Raw genomic sequence first — 22,322 nt, 5'->3', positions numbered from 1 at the left:
GTCAAGGTCGGCAAGCAGGGCGCAGTTACCCAACTTGGGAGTTCCAGGGCACTACAATTCCTCATTAAGACTCTCTTCCCAGGTGACTCTAAGTTGTGTTTAAGTAAACTAACCAGCACACCATGTTTATCAGTTTTCTATTCTGCTTTACATCTATGTAAAGGTTCACTTACCTGTTCTCAAATTTTCCACATAGCTCTAAAATATCTACCTCCCCCCCCCCCCGTTCTCCCCAGGGATGGTTCAGCCTCTCTGTCTTGGTTCCCATGTGTGTCTCCCACCCTGTTCAGTAGCATCTTAATCACTGATTGTGATTTGCTCCTTATCATTCACGGAACTGAAGAATAGAGAACACCCCAGTGTGGGTTCTATTGGAGATGTTTCTTACAACTTTGTGTCTTTGTCTTTTTAGATGTACTCCTAAGAAAGTAAGGAACATCATTTACATGTTCTTGCCCATCACTAAGTGGCTGCCAGCATATAAATTCAAGGAGTACGTGTTGGGGGACCTGGTCTCAGGCATAAGCACCGGGGTGCTTCAGCTCCCCCAAGGTTAGTGCCATACACTGCACTAGCTCTCTCTCTCTCTTTGTGTGTGTCTGTGTCTCTCTGTCTCTGTGGTGTGTGTGTGTGTGTATGTGTGTGTGTGTGTATGTGTGTGTGTGTGTGGTGTGTCTGTCTGTCTGTCTTTGTGTGTGTGTGTGTCTCTCTCTTTCTGTGTGTCTGTGTGTGTGGTGTGTGTCTGCCTCCATGTGTGTGTCTATCTCCGTGTGTGTGTGGTTATGTGTGTGTGTATGTATGGTGTGTGTCTGTCTGTCTCTGTCTCTCTCTCTCTGTGTCTGTGTGTGTGTGGTGTATGTGTGTCTCTATGTGTGTGTGTATGGTGTGTGTGTGTCTGTCTATCTGTCTCTCTGTGTGTCTCTGTGTGTGTGTGTGGTGTGTGTCTGTCTCTCTGTGTGTGTCTGTCTCCGTATGTGTGTGTGTGTGTGTGTGTGTGTGTGTGTGTGTGTGTATGTATGGTGTGTGTCTGTCTCTGTCTTTCTCTCTCTCTGTGTCTGTGTGTGTGTGTGTCTGTCTGTGTGTGTGTGTGTGTATGTATGGTGTGTGTCTGTCTGTCTCTGTCTCTCTCTCTCTCTGTGGTGTGTGTGTGTCTGTGTGTGTGTATGGTGTGTGTGTCTGTCTCTGTGTGTGTGTGGTTATGTGTGTGTATGTATGGTGTGTGTCTGTCTGTCTCTCTTTGTGTTTGTGTGTGTGGTGTGTGTGTGTCTGTGTGTGTGTGTGTGTCTGTGTGTGGTGTGTGTGTGTCTGTCTCTGTGTGTGTGTGTTTGTTCCTCTGTGTGTGTGTGTGTGTGTGTGTGTGTGTGTGGTGTCTTTCATTTTGTTTTCCGTGCTTTCATCCCTTCAAATAATTGTCTAACCCATGTTCATCATGGTTGTAGATTTTGCCATATTGTTCTAGTAACTTTTGCCTTTCTAAACAGTTTTTTCAAAAACGAAAGAAGCCTGGGATCATTCATAGTAGAGGTGGCGATGCTGATCTGAAGACCAGTCAGTTGCTCAGTCAACACTTTGTCATAGTTGTGTGTAGTTCTTGCTTTTAGGCCCATGACATAACTGAAAGGGATTATGATATCCTGACTTTTCTTTACAACCCTATGGTTTTAGCTGTCATATAAGAACATTAGAAAACATTAATCTGTGGACAAGGCAAGGTGGCACATGTCCTCCATGCTAACACAGATGGATCACTGTGATTTCAAGGCCAAGTTAGTCCTAATATCAAGTTCTGGGACAGCCAGGGCTACACAGCAAAACCCTGTTCAAAACAAACAAAAAAACAAAAAAACCCCACAGTATGTTCATCCTAACCAATACATGCTTATCAAGCACATGACTGGTTCCCCTCATCTCTAGAGAGCTAACTAATTATCCAATTAGGGACTGAGACAAGAAACAAAAGAACATACACATTTTTAAATTGTAAATGTCATACAGGAAAAGACAGGACACTGAGACATTATTGGGGAGCTAGTTTAAGTAAAAAAGCAATGTAAGGTCCTTTGGAAAAGTGGATTCCGTGTGCATTGGTGCAAGCAACTGTAATTAAGCTTGGGGCTCACACAAAGAAAGGAGGACATGGAAGTGGGAAGGAGTTGCTGTAAAGAAGGGTTGAAAAAGGAGAGGGAAGGGGTGAAAGGGTAGGAGAGGAAGAAAATGATCAAAATTTAGTATAGACAAGTCATGAAATTGTAAAAAAATAAAATAAAAATATTTTTTATGTGAGCTGAGACCTCAGGCAGGTAAAAACAAGAGAAAAAGCATTTCAGACATATGATCAATCCATGTGAGTCTATTTAATGGATAATAGGGATTTATTAAGATATAAATTGAGGAAATACACTCACAAACACAGAATGGAGTAGACAGCTGAAGTCGTCCTCTGATCTGACTGGGAGTGAATCCACTTCGAAGGCAGGAGAAGGGAGGAGGGGTATGTGACCTTTCTCCCTCTCCTTTTAAGAGGTCATGTTTGGTGGCAGGAAGCACTGCTTCCTTTGAGTCATATAGCCCAAGGTCATGGGTGGAGCAAATACCACTACACAGACAGAAAGAATAGTAGGAGTTAAGGTGTGGTCAGGAGAAGAGCTGGGCATAGTTAAAAGGTTAAGAGGAAGGCAGTGGGGCTGGAGAGATGGCTCAGAGGTTAGGAGAACTGACTGCTCTTCCAGAGGTACTGAGTTCAATTCCCAGCAACCACATGGTGGCTCACAACCATGAGATTTGGCGCCCTCTTCTGTACACATAATAAATAAGTAAATCTTAAAAAAAAAAAAAAAAAAAGAGGAAGGCAGTGTACTGGGAGTATAGGCAGGCAGCAGATAGTGACAACTGGAAGTCCTCTAATGAAGACGCTGCGGTACTTCCTGTGTGGTACACAGGAAACAGATAGTGACAACTGGAAGTCCTCTAATGAAGATGCTGGCTGGACTCTGAGTTACCCTAGAATAAAACCCATCAACAAACTAAGTGATATTTCTCATGAAGCTTAAAGAAAGACAGAGGTTAACCTGACCTGGTAGTGTAGGACCGTAACCCTTGCTGTTCACAGGCTGAGGCAGAAGAATTATATGTTCATAATCTCCCTAGGCTACAAAAAAGTCTCAACTCAGCCTGAGGAATGGAGCAAGATCCTGTCTCAAAATAAAAAGTAAAACTGAACTGGGGTACATAGCTCAGTGGTAGAGTACAGCAAGGTCTGAGGTTCAATCACCAGTAGAGAGAAGAGAAAGGAAGAAGGAATTAGGGCTGACAAGATGACTTGGTGGATAAAGACCCTAACTGCAATAGCCTGGTGACCCAAACTCAATCCCCAAACCCACATAAGGGTGGAAGGAGACCTGATGTGATAGAATTGCTCTCTGGACTCCAAGTATGCACCAAGGCACAAGTATGCACATGCAGGCATGCACACACACTTACAATAATAATAAAAAACAAATATTTTATGAAAACTAAGAAGAAACTCATCAGAAACAGAAATAATGGAGAGAGTAAATCTTTAAAGAGACAAAAAAGAAAAGTTGCTGTTATTAAAACAAGTATCAGGGGTTGGGGATTTAGCTCAGTGGTAGAGCACTTGCCTAGCAAGAGCAAGGCCCTGGGTTTGATCCTCAGCTCTGGAAAAAAAGAGAAGAAAAGAAACGAAAAGAAAAAGAAAACAAAAAACAAAAACGAGTATCAGAGAATCAGACAGAGCTCACCAAAACCAAACCTGAGAAGGTTCTTAGAGTAACATTAGATGGAAGGGTTGGAAATTAAGGTAGAGGAAACCTTTTGGGAACATAAATAAATAGGTAATGATAAAAAGAAGATAACACCAATGATCAGTCTCCATGTGCCATCGTTCATCTAGTCAGGCATGCAGAAGGCAGAGCACAGACAACAAAGAGCTATCCTGGAGGAGTTTCTGCAAGGAAGCAGACTAACCGGAAAACAATTAAAGCCAGACACACGGCGTAAACCAAGTGGTTACCAGGGAAACAAAACTTAGCAGCAATGGAAAAAGGCGTGTCACTGTAGAAACACTAGAAAGCCAGTGGTTTCTATTCAAAATTATTAAACGGGGAAATGCATACCACAACAGGGACTGTCACGTATGTGTGTGTGTATGTCAGCTTCCTGACCTCTGATCCCTGCCATCATGACAAAATGTCTCTAGAGTGTGCCAGATGTCACCTGGAAGAGACAAAATTGCCATCTGTTGAGAAGCCCTGGTTTGGGAAAATAGAGAGAAAAGCAGAAAAACAAGTTTCAGCATTAGGATGATGCCCTATGGATGGCACGTTTCAAGTTTTAGCAGGAGCCCTGGAACATCACCTGGCTCTCTGAACAGTGCACGTGCTTTTTTTTTTTTTTTAATTTATTTATTTTTACTAGAATAACTTTTCCAAAAGGCAATACAGGCTTTAATGCATCATTGCATATGAAGCAGGGATGCTTTCCAACTCTTAGTTTGCTGTTTTCCTTTAGAGCATTAAAATTCAGAAGATGCATTTTCCAGGTGTCCCAGAAATTTCGCTGAGATCTCAAAGCTAAGGACACAGTGCTTATCATCTACATATTGCAGGGATGCCAAGACCAATGCAGAGCTATGAGTGATGATCCCCAAACTCCCCCTTCCATGCATCACTCCAGCAGAATGCAAGAGGAGACTGAGACACAATTTGGAATAAGAATTTTCTAGAAAGAAGTAACACCTTATGCATTTCCTTCCCACTTAAAACAAGTAAAAAGAGTTCAAGAGAGCAGCAGTTCAGAGCACAGGCCATCTCTCCTGGAGTTTGTAGAGACTGCCATCTTAAGTGAAAAATAGCCTAACGACTCTAAAAACCAGACTCTGTTACCTATTCAAAGACATCTTGTTTCTAAGGTTTGGCCATTATGAATAAGGCTGCTAGAAACATCCCTTGAGGATCTCCTGCAGTTTCTTTCTTTCTCTTTCTCACTGTTGCTGTTCCTCTTGGAAGGAGGGGCAGGGAGGGTCATGAGACCCTCACTTGTGCGTCCAGCCACCCTTCCTCCCCAGCTATGTGCAATTCTGCCCTAATCGCTCATGACCCCAAAGTCCCCAGGAGAGGCTAGAGCAGCAGTTTTCAACCTGTGGGCAGTGATCCTGCAGATCAGATATTCCATTACAATTCATAGCAGTAGCAAAATTACACTTATGAAGTAGCAACAAAAGAATTTTATAGTTGGACATGAGGGACTGTATTAAAGGATCACAGCATTAGGAAGATTGAGAACCACTGGGCTAGAGGATAGAAATAGGGAAGGGATTCCATCTACAGAAGACATCATCCATTCTGGGTGCAGAGCTCCTGGTGTGGCTACCTTATGGTCACCCATTCATTACTCTGTAAGTTCATTGCTTTCTCTGAGTGCACTTTGGTTGAATCATATCTCTCTTTATTGTTGGGACCATAGGAGGAAATAGATATTATTCACTTCTCTCCCCAAGGGAAGTAATTTTAGCAACACCCCCTGAAAGTTGCAACCTGCATTTTTAAAGTCTCTTGGAATAAAATTTCAAGTGTTCTGGTTGGAAAACTGCAAACCTGAAAGTGAACCAGGCTTGACTCACTTGGAAGATACCTGTCCAAGAAGAGTCTACAGAATGATCATATGGCAACAGAGGAGGTTGGGAGAGCATAACTTCTGATGTAGGACAAGTAATGGAGCCTAGGAGTCAGGTGTAGGGGCATGGGTAGGCCAGGAAATGATACTTTGGAGGAGGATGCTATCACAGAGACTCAAACATCCCATTCAAGAGAGCACCACCTGGGTAAATCAATACCAGACTCTACCTGTCAAGAGAAATTTTTCTACCCTTATCTGTGACAGACAGAGGCAAAAACTCCACCCACTGGCCAAAGGGAGACAGGCAAAGAGCCTGTGTCAGTCACCTGCTTCACCATGGTGACAAAATATGGGACAAAGTGACTCGAAGAAGGACCCTTTCTGCTCAGCTCTAGGGCACAGTCCGGCATATGAGGACGGCAGAGCAGCAGGAGCCTGATGCCGCTGGTCCCAATGCATCTGCAGTCAGGAAGCAGCCAGAGAGGGGCAGTGCTGCTCAGCTGGCTTGCTCCTTGTAAATCACTCCAGGACTTAAACCCACATCTTCAATTAACCTCATCCATAGAATCCCTCACAGGCCAGCCAGGAGGTTTCTCTGCAGTGATACTCGATTCTATCAAGTTTATAATCAAGATTATCCAGTATACTGCTTGGACTATGTGGACAGCAGATTGTTCATGGGCAGAAGGAAGGCAGGCTAGACCCATCCACTTATATTAAGACAGGTATCACCTGCTCACCAGAGACCAAGCAGTAAAGAGGAATACAGCTTGCTGTTGGCTAACCGTGGCCCTGTATGTGCCTTCCGATCCTGCAGGCTTGGCTTTTGCGATGCTGGCAGCTGTACCTCCGGTGTTTGGCCTGTACTCTTCATTTTATCCTGTTATCATGTACTGTTTCTTTGGAACCTCCAGACACATATCTATAGGTAAAAACCTATATGCTTGTTATTATTGCTTAATAGAACTTTTGTGGCTGCATACCCATTAACTGCTTTAAAAATGCTACTGCACACTCCTGAGGATGTATGTCATCAGTTGAGCACTCACCTAGCCTGTGTGAAACTGTGGGTTCATTTCCCAGCAATGGAAAAGCACGTGCATGTTCCCTCTTCTTCCTCTTCTTCTTCCTCTCCCCCCACTTCTCCAAGATTTCTAAAATTAATAGCTTTCTTATAATCTTGGGTTAATTAAATGGGCAATTTTCTTGCATAAAAGAGTGATTGTTGAAAGCTGTAAAATGAGATTAATGCTTTATTTCCCAATACACTTGGCCTGTGTCTGGTTTTCCTCCTTATTTATTGGGCCTCCTAATCACCTTGTGTGTATAGCATCTTTATCATACTTTAAGCATTGATTTATACAAGTTATGTCTTTGGTGCATTTAGGAACAGATATGAAGCTAGAACTCTGTAAGGCTGCCAGCTGTAAACAAACTCATACGTGTTTCGGATATCTATTGCTTGGTAACAAATGCCACCCAACTTAGAAGCTTATATTGTACATCACTTTTAAAAATAAATAGGATTCATGAAAAACAATAATTTCACTATCTCTCCCAGTCCCAAGAAGTCAGCATCTCAGAAGGATTTACCTAGGCAACTCTACCTCTCTTCCTACTTCCTCCCTTTCCTCCCCCTCTCCTCCCCTTCATCTCTTGTCCACATGGTCCCAGGAATTGCCCACGTGCCCTTGCTAGAGCTTTGTCACACATGGTGACCTAGGCTCCAGCGGAAGTTCTGAAGCTCTTGAGCTGGTAAGATGGCTCAGCTGGTCAAGGAACCTGTGTCCAAAACTGATAACCTGAGTTCAATCCCTGTGACCCATCAAAAGGAAAGAACTGACTCCCATAAGTTGTCCAGTGATTACCACACATGAGCTATGGGGTAAAATGCCCACTTCTTTCTCCCACATGCGTGTAGTGTGTGTGTGTGTGTGTGTGTGTGTGTGTGTGTAAATGCACATGTATGCATGTGCACACACATGTGGATGCCAGAGCTGAATGTCAGGTGTCTTCTGCTATCACACTCTTCCTCGTTTCTTGAGGCAGTCTCTCACTGAACTCAGAGTTCGCTAATTGGCTAGACTGATTGACAAGTGAGCTCCAATGGTCCATTTCTCTATACCACCCTCCTCCCCCAGCACTAGGGTTACAGAAACGCACTACCACAGCAGATTTCATGTGGGCACTATAGATTCTAGCTCAGATCCTCAAGCACTTTCCCGGCAGAGCTGCTCTGTGGCCCTGCAGCCTCACTGTGGAGGTCCCTGCAAAGGTTACAGCCAGCCTGCTGAGAAACCATCCATGTGAGGCAAGAAAGAGACCCAGTTCAGCATGACTTAGTTAGCTGGTGCTGGTTCAGATTTCTAGAGTCTAACACCAGGAAGTTTGTTTTAGACATATTTAAGTATAGTACAATTTTGGTAACAATTATCTCAATCCTATGTGCCCAATAAAGCTTAAGGCATGACTATATTCAAACTCCTTTGCAAAGTACACATGGCCTCTACCTTGAAGATGGGTTCTACAGCTTAAGGGCCTAGGATCTGGTGTGTTCTCAGTCATAGAGATAGCATAGAGGTCAGCAGGCCTCAAAGTACATATTATATCTCTCTTAACTATGGACTGAGAAGCAATGCCAAAGGTAAAGATCTCGGGGAGAAGAATTTGGGGTAAACATAATAGTCTGGGAGATTCAGGTGTGGCCCATCCCTACAGATAGCACAGGCCACCAGGCTTTTAACTGCATTCACTCCCAGCCTCCTGGGTGGAAAACAGGCACATCCCTTATGTTGAAGAGACAAGCCTGTGTACTTCACACCCCTGTTTTCCCTAGTTCTTATCTGTGAGCAAGAGGACCTCAGAAGTCACTGGAGTTCCCTGCTTTTTGATAAAATGACTCAGGGTCGTTCTTTTGGTTAAAATTAAGTTATGAGCCCTGAGCAGGGGCCATTCCTGATCTTCATGTCTGAGCTTCTGAACACTGCTCGTCCATGCGCCTCTGTCCCAGGTCCTTTTGCTGTTATTAGCTTGATGATTGGTGGCGTGGCTGTTCGGTTAGTACCAGATGATATAGTCATCCCGGGAGGAGTAAACGCAACCAACGGCACTGAAGCCAGGGATGCGCTACGAGTGAAAGTCGCCATGTCTGTGACCTTACTTTCAGGAATCATTCAGGTGAGACCCCAGCGTGAGGAGATGGACTCAAGTTTGCTCATCTGTGAAATGCCTGTTGAATTCTCTTAGCTGGTCTCACTGTGTGTCAGCAGTGCCAGACAGCTAAACTCCAGAGCTAAGGGCTCAAGATCCCGGGAACAGCTTAGCCACTACTAAAAATGACTAGCAAGCTTGAGTGTTCTAGACATTCCAACAGCAAAATAAGTTTGATGGAGTGGGTGGTAGTTTGGGGAAGAGGACTCCTATATGAGCTTGCAAGGAATGGCATTTGTATTGCCTGCATGAATGAGCCCTTCACCGGCAGAGGATGTGCACAGCCTAGGTTCTGAGGGATTCAAGCCGTCGCAGGTTTAGCATTATAACTGGTGATCTGTTACTGCCACAGTCACAAATACACAGGATTAGGAAGTAACCTAGAAAAAAATCACATGTTTTCTGCTGATTGCCATTTCCTAACTCACCATGCTATGTGTTTGTTTCTTTGTCATTTTAAAACTTTAGTTTTGCCTAGGTGTCTGTAGGTTTGGATTTGTGGCCATATACCTCACGGAGCCTCTGGTGCGAGGGTTTACCACTGCAGCTGCTGTGCATGTGTTCACCTCCATGTTAAAATACCTGTTTGGGGTTAAAACAAAGCGGTACAGTGGGATCTTTTCAGTGGTATATGTAAGTAAGAGACTCCCGACTCCCCGGCTCCCCACGCCCTACCCCTGTTTGCTTTTGTTTATCTTTCACCTTCATACTCGAAGGCTTTCGGAGCAGAGGGCCAGGACAAAGTTAAACCCCGAAGCCCACGGTGTGGGTATGTGTTTCTCCCTGTTTCAGAAGGAGTTGGTTATTAAGGCTCTGCTGGTGCCTGCACCAGTCACTCTAATTAGCTGACGAGACAGCCTTGAAGACCAAATTATATAACACTAGAAATAAGACCAAGGCATAATGCGAAAGACATCTCTTTTAAAAGCTGCTTATTCAGGCAGGCAAAAACTAGAGGTATACCTGGCTTACGTAAGATAAGTAATCACTTCAATACAATGGAACGTGTCCAGACCACACACCAAAGGAAGTGGAAGTCATTCGCAAGTCTACCGTAAAATAGCTGATCGTGTCAAAGCTAATTAGATGAGGTTAATAACAAATCCTAAAAGTTCAACATTTTTTCCCACAACACAATATAGCTAGAAATCATTAACAAAATAGTTTCCCAACTGGAGTGGGCACTGGAGAGACATCTCAGCTGTTAAGACTGCTTGCTACTGTTGCAGGGTGCCAGAGTGAACTCCTATCACCCACGTCAGGCAGCTTATACCTATAGCCTATGTCTCTAGCTACAGAAGACCCAGCACCCCCTTCTGGCTTCATTGGGGGCACACACATATACACATGCACACACAGATAAAATACTTAAAAACAAAATAACAACTACTACAAAACCTATTTTTAGAATCCAACAACAAAAACAACCAAAAAAACAAAAACAAAACAAAACAAAAGCCGGGCGGTGGTGGCACACACCTTTAATCCCAGCACTCGGGAGGCAGAGCCAGGCAGATATCTGTGGGTTTGAGGCCAGCCTGGTCTACAAAGCAAGTTCCAGGAAAGGTGCAAAGCTACACAGAGAAACCCTGTCTCAAAAAACCAAAAACAAACAAACAAACAAACAAAAATGAAACAAAACAATAAAAGCATTTCTAAATAGCCCCTGAAGTAATTATAGCCAGTTGAAGTGAAATACTACAGAGGACATTTTCAGCTCCCTGGCTGTAGCCTTCGCAGGTGTTTCTGTGCCTTCACTTGGCACTGAGATGAGTGACACAGTGTTGTCCTTGGGGTATTGACAGTACAATGGGAAGATAGTCCTGGTGAACCATGATTGTACAAATGTGCACCACAAACTATGTTAAGTGCTAGAAGAAGGGGAATGGGATGATCTGAAAGTTGAGTACAGACACCTTTAGATTTGGGTTCTGGGACAGTTCTGGGCATTTAAAGTTAATTCTGTAATTGATAATACAGGAATCAAGCCGTAAGGATAGCCTGCAGATTATTAATTTCTTGCGATAGCTGGAAGTGCACGTCATACTCTGAGACTCTCAGAATGACTCACCGTTAGATGAAATGCAGCCTGTATCTGCACAGGAGTGACTCACGGTTAGATGAAATGCAGCCTGTATCTGCACGGGAATGACTCACCGTTAGATGAAATGCAGCCTGTATCTGCATGAGAGTAACTCACCGTTAGATGAAATGCAGCCTGTATCTGCATGGGAATGACTCACCATTACATGAAATGCAGCCTGTATCTGCACGGGCACTAGGCTGTGCAGGGCAGGGGTAGTGGGCTCTCTGCTTATGGGGTTCAAATGAAATGATTATATTTGGGGTATCCAGACTATAGCCCTAAGATGCTGGCTTTCTTCTCTAGCTCTCCTGGGCTTCTTTCTAGACATCATTCTCCTGGCTCCAAAGCCTGCCTGCCTTCACTGTCACCTTCCCAGGACAATTGCTAATTTAGATTTCTAAAGCTTTGCGAGGTATTGACACTGCTGTATTCTGTGGGGTTGACCCTGATTCTTTCATAACATTCACAACTCAGCCCCAGAGATATTTTTCTGAATTTTATATGAGCTACATTCCGATATCAGCATATGAAAAGCACCACAATCCTTGCGTAGTGGAGCACGCCAGTACTAACACTCCAAAGGACATGAGTTCAAGGACTCCTAGTGAAAACCTGTCTCAAGCAAAACAGAACAAAGCCATAATGTTGTTGGGTAAGAATTATGAGTATGAAGTTGTGTGGTTAGGTTAAAGAAAATGCCTCCTGATCTGTAGAAGATACAAAGCTTCAGGTTGAAACCTTTCGGTTTGTGTGCTGAAGGTTGAACCCAGGGCCTGGGGCATGCCCAGTACATACTCCACTGCTGACTTTTAACTAGCTCTCCTCCACCCACCGCTCCTTTCAGTTTAGGCTCAGCTGAATTTTTTGAAGACTTTTTTACTATGATAAAATATATTCAACAAGAGACTTGGCTGGAGAGGTGGCTCAGCAGTGAGAGTGTCTGCTGCCCTTCAGGAGACCTGGGTTTCTCCTAGTGCCTGTGTGGCGCCTCACAATCGCCTGAACTCCAGTGCCAGGGCATCTGATACCTTCTTCTGACCTTCATGGGCTCCTCCGTGCATGTTGTTCAAATACATACACTCAGGCACACATGAAGACTGACCAAATATTTTAAAGATACATAACGAAATGTATCTCATTGTTCATATTTATTTTAAAATATACAGTACAGTAGAATTAAGTGCGTCCATTCTGCCGTGCAACCCAGATGGGAGCTTTGCACTCGCAGAGCAGTCTTCCCCTCCTCTCCACTCAGCTAGCCTCTGCCACACTGTCTCTATGAGCTGCCTGTCTAGGTGCCTCGTGTGTTGTCATGCAGTACAGGAGCCGCTGCTTGATGTAAACCTGCAGTGTTCACTGTGTTACAGAGTACAGTTGCTGTGTTGCAGAATGTTAAAAACCTCAACGTGTGTTCCCTAGGCGTTGGCCTGATGGTTTTTGGTTTGCTGTTGGGTGGCAAGGAGTTTAATGAGAGATTTAAAGAAAAATTGCCAGCACCCATTCCTCTAGAGTTCTTTGCTGTAAGTACATGCAAGATGGTGGCCTGTTCAGCCCCTGCGATCGCATACACCTGTTCCTGCAAGGGATTCTGAAGTGGGTGATAGAGGGACCGGGAGCTGGAGGGTCCTCCCCCATTCTGCAGAACAACTAACAAAATAGTTTTTTAAAAATGCATTGAAACATAGACATAGATGACTTTTAAAACCTAAGTGAAGATATAAATGTGAATTTTAACCTTGGTTATCTATGAGAGGTGGGACTTGGAGGGATTTGTTTTCCTTAAGTTTCCCATTACCTGATTATTTTTTAAAGATCACACATTACTCTGGGTGGCGGTGACTTACACCCAGCACTCGGGAGGCAGAGGCAGATAGAGCTCTGTGAGTTTGAGGCCAGTCTGGTCTACAAAGAGAGGCCCAGGTCAACCAGAACTACACAGAGAAACCTTGTCTCAAAAAGAAAAAAAAAATCACACATTACTTTAATAACTCATTAATAGCTTCAATAGCTTTACTTACTTTATTAAAGTAGCTTCCATTTTGAAAAGACAAAATTTCCCCCACTTTCTGTTTTCTGGTACTTCTAAGCTGAGAAAAATACCTCACAGTCTCACATAAGTCAAGTCCAAATTGCTCACAACATATTCATGGCTGAAAAGTTAGTAGTGTTTTGTAAAAACATGTATACATATTGAGATAAACCATGCTATGTTCATAAGTGACCACAATTATTTATTCATGGATGTGTACATGGAGTGGGCATTTTATAGCCCTCAGCCTTGGAGTCATAGTGAACCCTGCTCCCTCATGCCTCTTTACAGAGAGCAACCACAGAACACCCAGTTTTTTCGAAGATGAAACATTATCAGAAGGACATGGTCTAAACTGATGTTAAGACTGTGAGTTACCTCCAGCCATAAGTCTGCACAGTGACAGTTTCCCATATCCCTTAAAATCACAGTCCCAGTGGATTCCCAGGTAGAAAGTTTGGACCTCACAAAGATTTTTTTCAAAAAATAACAGATGTCAGCCACACTTACCTATGAGCCCGGCTCTCGGGAAGCTGACTCAGGAGGGTTATGTTTTCAAGGCCATTCTGGGGTATGGAGGGAGAACTTGGTTTTTTTTTTTGGTTGTTGTTGTTGTTTGTTTGTTTTGAGAAATTGTTTAAAAGAAAGAAAAGAGCAACAAAATCATTATGGATCTGAAGAGGGAAGCTCCAGCTGCAAAACACCTGTCTAGTAAGCGCACAGAGAGCTCGACCCCTTCCGCCCTCCTCCTCACCTTGGTCTTGGCAACACCCCACCAGTTATTTTTTCCCCTTTTATTCTGTGCTTGGAATCTGGTTAGGAGCTTCCTGAATGCTAGGATTGTGTCTGCCCCTGAGCCACACCCTGGCAATGTCTCAGAACAAGAAAAGGCAAAAAAGAACATCTCTAGCAATTTCAGAGTCCTCTCTAGCGAGGAGTCAGCGCAGAATACCAGTGTCTGCTTGGAACAGCAAGAGGTGCAGGGCAACTTTGCTAGGCGAAGCCTGCTGAGGAAGCAAATGATGCAGGAGGCCTTTCCTGCCTTGGGTACCAGTTCTGCCCACTGCCCAGATTCTCTTTAAAGATCCCTTCATGCTTCCCCAGGGAGTGGTTCTCCACAACTGTCATTGAAATTGCAGTCTTTCAATAATACCTTCCATGTGCTTTTTAAATCTCTTGCCTGGGCAGTGATGAGCTCAGTGGATGAGGACACTTGCTGCCAAGCCCAACAATGAGTTCCATCCCCAGGACCCACGTGGTGGAAGGAGAAAACTGACTCCCAAAAGTTGTTCTCTGAACTCCACATGAAGTGTGGCATGCACTTGCACAGAGAGACACACACTCAATTATCAATAAATGTAACCTCCCCTGCACCCCCCCAAAAAAAACAACCTGAAGCAAATAAACTTCTTATCTGTGCAGTCCACAAAGGAAAGAGAAGAAAATGTTCTTGTGAGAAGTTTGACGACAGGGTCTTCATGATTCCTTTTAAGTGTGAACTTTATTTTTTATTATAAATTTGTTTTTAATTTTGCATTGTGTGGTACGTCTCTTCATGTCAATAGGAAAACAACGGTTTAGTAATTAGTTACCACCACATAAAATTGAGCCTCCAGGTACTTAATCCATATTTGTTTTGTGAGTTTACTATTCCAGGCATTCCTCTAGTTTGAGGCACATAACAGATTCCACTGAAGTCGACAGACATAACTGCTACAAACATCACAGAGTCATTTCACTGATGGGAGCCACAGACACTGGTGCCTCTGAGCCTGCTGTGGCTGACAGCAGGTGGACATCACGAGCCATTCATTGCACAGAGACTACTGCTGTAGGAGCAACCCATCCCTAGAGCTCGCCTTCTTTCTCTCCTGGATAGTCCATTCCCAAAGCTCTGGAAACAGCAGTTCTTGGAAATAAAGCAAGGAGCTATCACATCTCCTGTCAGGCTCTTCTGCGTGGAGGGTCTAGCTTTATACCTTCCATAAATCTAGGCCTTGGGAACACCGTTCTGGATGACATGCTGTGTACTCTGGGCCTGGAGAAAACTATGCCACTCTGGGAGGCTACTGACCATGTTGAGGGACAGCAGCAGCAGAATTCTAAAGTCAAATGTGGGCTCCATGGTGACAGGCTGACATTACCAGCCTTACCACACACATAATGTAGCCTACCTGTCCCAAACTCAAGGTCAACCCCAGTGATGGCCTCCTGCTGTAGTCAGCTCACCAGACACCTCAGCTCAGAGTGGAGCACAAATAAATGACACTGACTCATACCTCAGGCTGTAGGGCTCTCTGTGGGGTAAAGTCACTGAGAGGAGTTCAACAGCAGCTGAAGATCCCTTCCTAACCCTGAGAAGTGAGAATAGATTTACTGATCAATACGTTCTTTGAGTCTTGATTTTTGTGTGTGTCAGGACTTGGCTCTAAAGTCTTCTTGGTTTTTGTGTCTGTTGTAGGTGGTGATGGGAACTGGCATTTCCGCAGGGTTTAATTTGCAAGAGTCCTACAGTGTGGATGTCGTTGGAACACTTCCTCTAGGGTAAGAAAATATTTTAATAAAAGTGATTGAATACTCAAGGGATCTACTATCTCCAACTCTGCATGAGAAAAATCATCTTTTCTACATATCAAATAGCTGAAGATTTTAGTCTTGAGTTTGTGTGTATGTGTTTTGTGTGTGTTGTTGTTGTTGTTGGTGGTGGTGGTGGTTAAAAAGACATAGCAGCTGGATGTGATAGCATATACCTTTAATCCCAAAACTTAGGAGGCAGAGGTAGGCAGATCTCTGTGAGTTCAAGGCCATCTTAATCTTCATAGCAGGTTCCAGGAAGCCAGAACTATATTGTGAGACCCTGTCTGGTGAGGAGGGAGGAGCGCATAGCAGGAAAAAAATTTAAGATTTCATTTTTAACCATTTTTAAAGATTTTGTTTTTATTTGCATGTGTACATGTTCAGGTGTCTACTGAGGCCAGAAGAGGCCCTGGAGCTGGTATTGCAGGACATTGTCAGCCTCTTGACATGGGTGCTGGGAACTGAACTCATAGTCTCTGCTCATCAAGCACTCTCAACCACTGAGCCATCTCTCCACCCCATTAGCCTCTTTTAAGTATGCGGTTCAGTAGTGTTGAGTTTATTCACGTTGTAAACAGGTCTCTGGGACACTTTCACCTTGCAAATCTGAACTCTAGGGTCATTAACAACCACACCTTCATTCTCTATCTCTCAGGCCCTAGTAACTGCAATTCAGTTTTCTGTTTTATAAATTGACTTCTTATGCCTTTTTGCCAAGGAATCATACAGTATTTATCTTTTTCTAATTGGTTTGCATAAAGAGGGAAAGAAATCTGAAACTTTTTGTTTCGTTTTGTTTGTTTGTTTGTTTGTTTGTTTGTTTGTTTTTGGTTTTTTTTTTTTTTTTTTTTGGTTTTTTGAGACAGGGTTTCTCTGTGTAGCTTTGTGCCTTTCCTGGAACTCACTCTGTAGACCAGGCTGACCTCGAACTCACAAAGATCCGCCTGCCTCTGCCTCCCGAGTGCTGGCATATACCACCATGCCCAGCTTCATTTTTTTTTTAATACCTTAAGTCACTTATCACAACTTAAGCTTTCATGTCTTCAGATCTTTATAACTTGCATTTACACACCTTCTTAGACCCTAAAGCATTTTTTTAGATTCTCACAACTTAAGCTTTCATATCCTCAGACCTCACATAAACTTTACACCACAAGACACAGGAGGTTGATTACTGAGAGCAATCATTGTCAAGTGAGTTTCTTTCAACAAAGGAATAATAAAAAGTTACATTGAAATTGAAATCTGTTTTGGGAGTTCATCTCTTTTTAGAGTCTGGTAGCAGGTAAACTGTGTCTAGACAGTTTCTTAGCTCTAGGAAAGTGAGGCCTGAGGCCTGATTTTTACATATAAAGAGAACTGAGGAGGCAGCCGAAGGCTTTGTTGCTGCTGGTAAACTGACAAAGCTGTCACTAGCCTAGTCAACAAAGCCATCAGAGACCTGAGTAAGCAGGAAGTACAGACCAAGCAGCTTCTGAATCTATTAAAAATGACATAGACTTACCAGCTACCTGAACACCTTAGGCTCCTCTGTGGTCACTGGGAACAGAGGTCCTGGGGAAGCATCAGTCTTCAGCTGCCAGGCCCAGAAAATCCAACAGACTTTCTTGTGGAGGAGGAACTTGATGATCTAGACAAAGCAGGGCAATCAATTCCCAGTGTCCTGCTTGTCCACAGCCTGGACAGGGTCTGGCAGCAGGCAAGGTGAAGGGCAAGTTTTCACCCAGTGGCCAGCTTTGTCACACTTACAGCAAGCTCCAGGTGGAGGTTCTTCTGTGCCCCATCATCTTCTTTGGAGGAGATTAGGGGTGCTTCCAGGAGCTGGCACTTCTCTCTATCACGAAAAGCTTTTTTTATGGAACATTTTAAATGCCCTATTCAGCAGAACTCAGAAGACTTTGAGGACCATTATCTATTAAGTATACCTGATTTAGTTATTTGCTTTAGGCTTAACTTTGAAACATATATAGGAGGCTACATAAGGCTATTCCTATAATTAATTATATTAGTCTGGACACATTAAAGAATTTGATCCTTTATAAGGTGTCTGACCATTAACTTGCATGTCTTAATTAGCCTTAACAATTTGCAATCAGTTAGTAGCTTTTATAAGACAAGGACTTTACATTTCATACCTGTTAGATTCAGTCTTAAAAAAAATAACATTTTTTTTGTTGGGGCGGGGGAGCTGGAGAGATGGCTCTGTGGTTAGGAGCACTGGCTGCTCTTCCAGAGGACCTGGATTCAATTCCCAGCATCCACATGGCAGCTCACCACTGTCTGTAACTCCAGTTCCAGGAATCTGACACCTTCACACCAATGTACACAAAATAAATTTAAATAAATTATTTTAAAAAATAACAACTTTTGAATGAAAGTTCTTTTAGTATCAAAATAAAACTTTTAATCATAGATACAGTCCATAGAGAGACTGGCAACTTTACTGATCCTTTTATATTGCGTCATTATGGAATATTGCAGTTTTTGTATGACTTAGTTTGTCTAAATAGCTAAAGCTTAAAAGACAAAGAAATTTGACCAATATTGCTGTGAACCTGAGTTTATAAATCTTGATTATAATAACTTATTAATCAAACATATGTTGTTACTTATCTAAATTTTGTAGTAGCTTAGTGTTAAACAGTTAGAAAAGACATAAATAGATAAACATAAACCTTAAATCAGCATTTGTTAATCTGAGTAGACCTTTATAACCTTAAAGTTTTTTTAAGACTTATTTATTTATTATGCATACAGATTCTGCCTGCATGCTTGCCTACATGCCAGAAGAGGGTGCCAGATCTCATTACAGATGGTTGTGAGCCACCATGTGGTTGCTGGGAATTGAACTCAGGACCTCTGGATGAGCCATCTCGCCAGCCCCCAACCTTAAAGTTTTATAATCATATACATTATATTCTAAACCAGACACAAATCACATATATAGTATGTTATATCAAATATAACCTTAAATTTGTATCATCTTAAAAATTCATACCTATCCAAAATATTTAAGACTTTTTGCTTCCTGTCTTGTTAGAGTTTCTGTTGCTGTGAAGAGACAGCATGACCATGGCAATTCCTATAAAGGAAAAGCATTAACTGGGGTGGCTCACATTTCAGAGGTTTAGTCCATTATCATCATGGTGTGACATGGAGTGCAGACAGACATGGTACTGGAGAAAGGGATGAGAGTCCTATATCTTGACTCACAAGCAACAGCAAGTGGTCTGAGACACTAGGCATGGCTTGAGCATATGAGACCACAAAATCCACTGCCACAGTGACACACTTCCTCCAACAAGGCCATACCTACTCCAACAAAGCCATACCTCCTAATAAGTATGAGTTGAATCTAAATTACATACACATATGCACACAGGGTTGAGTCCAAGTTGCATACACACACATATGGAGTTGAATCATTGTTACACACACACACACACACACACACACATCCTAAACAAGAGTTGAATTATATATATACACCCATGTCTAGATTTTTAATTGTAAGCCTTTTGTTATACATTTGAAGCCGTCTTTTGTTACAGATTTCATAGATTTAAACCATACCCAATGAATTTACAAATTCTGAGGTAAGAGTTTATAGTATAATCTTAAGAGATTTTTTTTTGAGAGCAGTGCACAAAGAATTCATAGAGAGAATTGTTTTTTAAGAGTGGAAAGTAGAGAAAAGTATAGAGCAGAGCAAGTTTAGATACAAGATATTTGGGGATCATTTGTCTGTGCAGTAGCAGTTGTTATGATTTGTGAGAATTTGGAAATCAAGTTTGCCAACTTTCTGTACTGAGCCCAAGCTGTCATAAGAAAATCTGAGTCCATGGAGGAAGAAGAGAGGGTCACAAAACGGAACACTGTGCAGGTGTATTCCTATAAGCTCCAAGAGGGCGCTGTGGGATGCAGGCTAGAGCCAGAGATAGCAAGCAAAGAGCAGGAGAGAAGGGCGATGTCCACGTGGGTTCAGCAGGCTGCAGGAGGCAGAGAAGCACATAGGTGCCCACGTGGAGGGCGAAGCAAGCCAGAGGTACAGCAGGCTGAAGAATTGGAGTCTAGAATTTGGAATCAAATTCACAAACAAATAATCAGTACATATCTTAGGAGAGTTAGCACAGCAGCTTGGTTCGGAGCAGATGCTGCTGGGGAGAGCAGGTGTGTGCAGCTGGCCTGCTCCTTTGCTTTCCCCTGCTCCTGCTAAGTCCGGCTCTGGCTCCCACTTTGCAGTAAACTTACAGAACTTAAAGACCCAACATTTACACAATGTGGGTGGAAGTAGGTCAGATAAAAACAAATAAGGCTTGGAGCAAAAAAGAAAGAAATAGGGAATGAGGAATCCTCCGCCCCGCCCCGCCCCCCCCCCCCAATTGCTCAGTCAGCCATGTTTGGATTGATTATCTAAGGGATATTGAGGCCAGATTTGACTGGGAAAGCAGATGAGTTTAGAGGCCTTTAAGTTGGGTGCTGGGTGGAGTTGGGGGTTCTTAAGAGATTCCCAAAGGAGAGTCAGGGGATACAGATGATGCAGTTCTCATGGATGAGGAGGAGGGACTCCAAGGCCTGAAGTTCAAGACATCTCAAGGACTCAGGAAGACTGAATGAAGAAGCAACAGCTATATAGTGGGTCACCACCTCACAATATGGGGCCAGGGGATTAGCCTGGCTAAACATGAGGAAAGACTTTCAAATGAAGCCAAAAGGTGAAAACCGAGCTCAAAAATGGAGCCTTACCCTCAGGAAATGGTCAGAAGTAAGGTGAGTGAAGAAAGTCACCTATAGCCTTAAAGACTGTGGCTGAGGGTACCTCCACCTCCAAGAATACCAGAGGGGTGCCAGATGCTCAATTGTCATGTTTTTCATATTCAGAGAAGCATTTACTCCAACTGAGAGGGAAAACTTAGCAATTGCTGGTTTTGGATGTCATGCACAGTGATCAGTGAGCCAGAAAGTGAATCTGTTGCAGGTGGAATGGAGATAAGGAATAGGCTCCCAGTGTGGCTTAGACCCCCACAAGGGGGAAAGTGTGCAGACTTATGTGGCAGAGGCACCTTGGTGAGTTGGGGCCAAGGTATGCCGCAAAGATCACACCACATGACAGATCTCATGCAAGAGATTTATTGAGGGGAGGAAAAGGCTGTCTCTGAGTGGGCACATGAGAGAGACAGAGACAGAGAGACAGGAGTGAGAGAGCAAGAGCGAGAGAACAGGAGAGTGGGCTGTAATGTCAGGGGGCCTTTTAAAGGGTATGGCTGCTGGTGATGACTTGGCTACTAGTACTGATTCGCTGGCGGCAGGCTGCGGGAACACCTGATTTCTAACGGTGTGGAATAGGGATTTTCTTTTTTGTAAACCTTCTTTCAAACCTCTGCAGGAGTGATGCAGGGATTAAAAAGCAAAAAGGAGTCAACTCTAGCCTGAGCCTTTTAGTTGTGCATCCTTAAGCAAATGGCGTCTCCTCTCAAAGCCCATGCTTCTCATCTGCTGTGTGAGTGTGGTGGTCCACACCTGTTCCTGCTATAGCTGTGACACTCAGGGCAGGGCGGGGGGTGGTGGTGGTGACAGCCTGTACAGCAGGCATCCAGGGCAGGCCAGTGAGAAGCTCCAGGGCTCATCCCAGTGGGTTTTCCAGTTTTAGTTTATATGTTGGTTACTTCTTTGCTTCCTCTATATTAGCCAATTCCACATTTTTAACATGAGTTATTACATTTACATTTGAAGGAAAAGAGGGACCCATCACCTCTGATTGACTCTCCCTGACCCTGGCCATCTCTCTCACTGCACTTCTAGCTATGCTCTGTCTTTCTATATTTGTAGTAATGCCTCTGCTCCTCTCTTCTCTTCTCTTCTCTTCTCTTCTCTTCTCTTCTCTTCTCTTCTCTTCTCTTCTCTTCTCTTCTCTGCCCAGATGTTGGACACTGAGAGAAGCTGTCCTGTCCCATCAGGTATGCCCAACCAGGAGTCTCCAGGGAGGCAGAGAGGCACAGAGTGCTCTCACAGAAAGACTTCCCTCCACTGAGCCAGTACTTCAGGGAAAGCTTCTAATTGTAAACATCAAAACAGAAGATCAGTTTCATGAATGTGTTTTTAATAATGACTCAAAACAAAACCATAACAAGAAAATAAATTTGTTTTCAATTTAGACTGAGAATTTGTAAACTACTTTCATGGCCACCATCCCAGTTGAGGCTGTAGTCACCCTATTGACAATATATACATGTCATTGTACCTGTTAACAAACAGGGACAATGGGCTGGAGAGATGGCTCAGAGGTTAAGAGCATTGACTGCTCTTCCAGAGGTCCTGAGTTCAGTTCCCAGCACCCACATGGTGGCTCACAACCATCTGTAATGAGATCTGGTGCCCTCTTCTGACCTGTGGGAATATGTGCAGAGAGAACACTGTATACATAATAAATAAATAAGCCTTAAACAAACAAACAAACAACAACAACAAAAAAAACAGGGACAAAAGTTACCCTCATTCATCCAGCTGTTGTTTACTGAATGCTGAACATGTTCCAGGGACACAGCAGTCACAAACAAAACAAACACACAAACAAAAAGTTCTCTTGGCCCTGAGAGCTCTGTGACCTGCTGACACAAACAGCCAATCAGCAACAACAGGCAGCTGAGAGACCTGAGTAGGAAGGATACCAGGTAAGGGAGAGTGTCAGGAAGGCTTCCAGGGAAGGCGATATTTCAGAGACCTAAGTGAGCTGCCTCAGGGACTTGCCGGTGGTGTCCTCTGATGCCCATTGTGTAGTCTTTC

At 43.4% G+C, this 22,322-nt stretch overlaps 1 protein-coding gene across 1 annotated transcript in view; it reads left to right on the top strand.

Annotated features, from left to right (window-relative positions):
• Slc26a5 (solute carrier family 26 member 5) overlaps positions 1 to 22,322 on the top strand; it is a 60,210-nt gene that overhangs the window by 20,285 nt on the left and 17,603 nt on the right. Inside the window, exons 3-8 of the mRNA XM_036181828.1 lie at positions 413 to 552; positions 6,455 to 6,565; positions 8,648 to 8,814; positions 9,316 to 9,480; positions 12,301 to 12,453; positions 15,424 to 15,506. Of these exons, the coding sequence (XP_036037721.1) occupies positions 413 to 552; positions 6,455 to 6,565; positions 8,648 to 8,814; positions 9,316 to 9,480; positions 12,301 to 12,453; positions 15,424 to 15,506 (819 nt within the window). The remainder of the gene's footprint in view (positions 1 to 412; positions 553 to 6,454; positions 6,566 to 8,647; positions 8,815 to 9,315; positions 9,481 to 12,300; positions 12,454 to 15,423; positions 15,507 to 22,322) is intronic.

Source organism: Onychomys torridus, chromosome 3 (assembly GCF_903995425.1).
Source record: "Onychomys torridus chromosome 3, mOncTor1.1, whole genome shotgun sequence".
Taxonomy (NCBI): domain Eukaryota; kingdom Metazoa; phylum Chordata; class Mammalia; order Rodentia; family Cricetidae; genus Onychomys; species Onychomys torridus.
Note: the sequence above shows the minus strand (reverse complement) of the source record. Positions and strands in the feature narration are given on the sequence as shown.